General features: G+C 33.6%; 1 protein-coding gene across 1 annotated transcript; it reads right to left on the bottom strand.

Annotated features, from left to right (window-relative positions):
- Positions 1–497: 497 nt before the first annotated feature.
- On the bottom strand, positions 498–1,116 carry LOC130806543 (ubiquitin carboxyl-terminal hydrolase 17-like). The gene is made up of 3 exons (XM_057671669.1): positions 1,010–1,116; positions 763–913; positions 498–654 (listed from the first exon to the last, which is right to left on the bottom strand). The coding sequence occupies exons 1-3, from the start codon at positions 1,104–1,106 to the stop codon at positions 534–536; spliced, it is 369 nt and encodes a 122-aa protein (XP_057527652.1). The 5' UTR covers positions 1,107–1,116; the 3' UTR covers positions 498–533.
- Between the last annotated feature and the right edge of the window lie 752 nt (positions 1,117–1,868).

The raw sequence follows: 1,868 nt of genomic DNA, 5'->3' as shown, positions 1-1,868 counted from the left end.
GAACACTCCAGATTGGCATCTAGAGAATAACCTGAAATCGCTTAAGCATGATTGTAAGAATGTTTGGTGCTTGTAATACAGTCAACTTCTTCTTAGCTTTCTCATAAGATTTACATCTGCAGCATAATGACAAGCAAAATAATGAAATCTAAACATATAATTAAAAGCATATTGCAGGAGTAAAGGCTTTGGCATTGAGTATATATAACAAAAACCATACAAATATTTTTATTAAATTAAAAATTAAGAAAATAGTTAGTTGAGGAAATGTGAAAAAAATTTGGAGAACCTGCTGCAATAGTATTTGTTATCTCCTTCTAACATTTCAGAAGCCGTAAATCTTTTAAGTGCTTGTTCCAGAGTCCTGATATCCCCCTCTATCTCTACAGTGAGGTCCATCATCCTTTCACATATCTCTGATTTAAAGTGGCACTTCATGCATCTTATCTGAAATAAAAAACAAAAACTTAATATTGCACAAGCAAAGTCAATACAGAAGTTACAGAATATCAATGCTCGCTCTCAGCAAAGAGTCAGACCTTAGAATGAAGATAGCCTACAAATGTCATGCCAACGAGAGTGCTTTCTTCAGCCACTGAACCTGCAAGTCCAGCCAGCTCAACACAAACCGACTGCATAGAATCAACAGCATACCTGCCATCTTAGCAGTAGGGGCAATAAATACATCCATGATTATGTTAAAACTCCATGTGCAGGAATACATGTAAAAAAGAATGTTATAGATGTCAGAATGTTTCTCACCTCAAAAACTCATGGGCATCTTCTTCTCTTCCATGACCAAGATGAGTAATGTTAGAGAGGATTCGAATGGGGGATAGTGGAGTGTAACCTTCCTTTCCCTTTAGCATAAGATGTTCAAACTCACAAACAAAACACCATTTTTCCTTCCAGCCTGACAGAAAGAAAGCAAAAGAGAGTTCTTAAGCACAAAAGTCAAACAACTACAAAAGTATTTAAGTCCAGGTGCACAAGAGGATTAGATACTTGCATTCTTTAGAATGAAGTCCTTGAAGGAGATACATTGTCAAGGGCCGAGTGTAAGCAAGGCATTGGAGCACAGCATTTGCATAGCAACTGCAAAACATTTAACGCAAAAATTCCATAAGAAGTTGCAACTTGTAAACAAAAAGACTACTGCCACATCCAAGAATAGTAAACTAAACAAAACCAACTCATTTTGAGATGTGGTATTAGATAGTGATGGAAAATTGTAAACAAAATAATTTTTAATAGTTTATGCTTGTTAAATTGAAAACACATATCATCCCCATTACCAACATAAAATACCAACAACAAAACAGGCCATTGAACTCATATACTGAATATTGATATACTGATATACTGATATACTCAACAACAACAAAACAGCACTTTAGAAGAGAAAACCACATCAAAATAACATATACTGATATACTCATACATCAATGAACTCCAAGTAACTAAATGTTTGCATAAACGAACATGATATATATGATAAATTTAAAACTTAAAAACAACAACAACATACACATTCATAAAGTATGACAAATTTAAACCTAATTTACAAAATCAAAATGAAAAAGATACCTTGAATTTCGTGGGTTTTGGTGGGTTGTGTAACCTATACAATGAAAAAACAATTATTATAAAAAAACTAAATTCCTAAAACATAATGAAGGTTGAAGAACTTAAATTAAGCTTGAAAAAATAATACCTTGAAGAAGAACAAGACTAAGTCCTAATTTCGTGGGTTTTTGAAGGAAGCAACAATGGTGGGTTTCAAATGTTAAAGAAGAAGAAAAAGAACGAAAATGGTGGGTTTAGGTTGAAATGTTCGTTGGGTATGCGAAACTGAAGGAAACAACAGT

Source organism: Amaranthus tricolor, chromosome 2 (genome assembly GCF_026212465.1).
Source record: "Amaranthus tricolor cultivar Red isolate AtriRed21 chromosome 2, ASM2621246v1, whole genome shotgun sequence".
In the NCBI taxonomy this organism is placed as follows: domain Eukaryota; kingdom Viridiplantae; phylum Streptophyta; class Magnoliopsida; order Caryophyllales; family Amaranthaceae; genus Amaranthus; species Amaranthus tricolor.
Note: the sequence above shows the minus strand (reverse complement) of the source record. Positions and strands in the feature narration are given on the sequence as shown.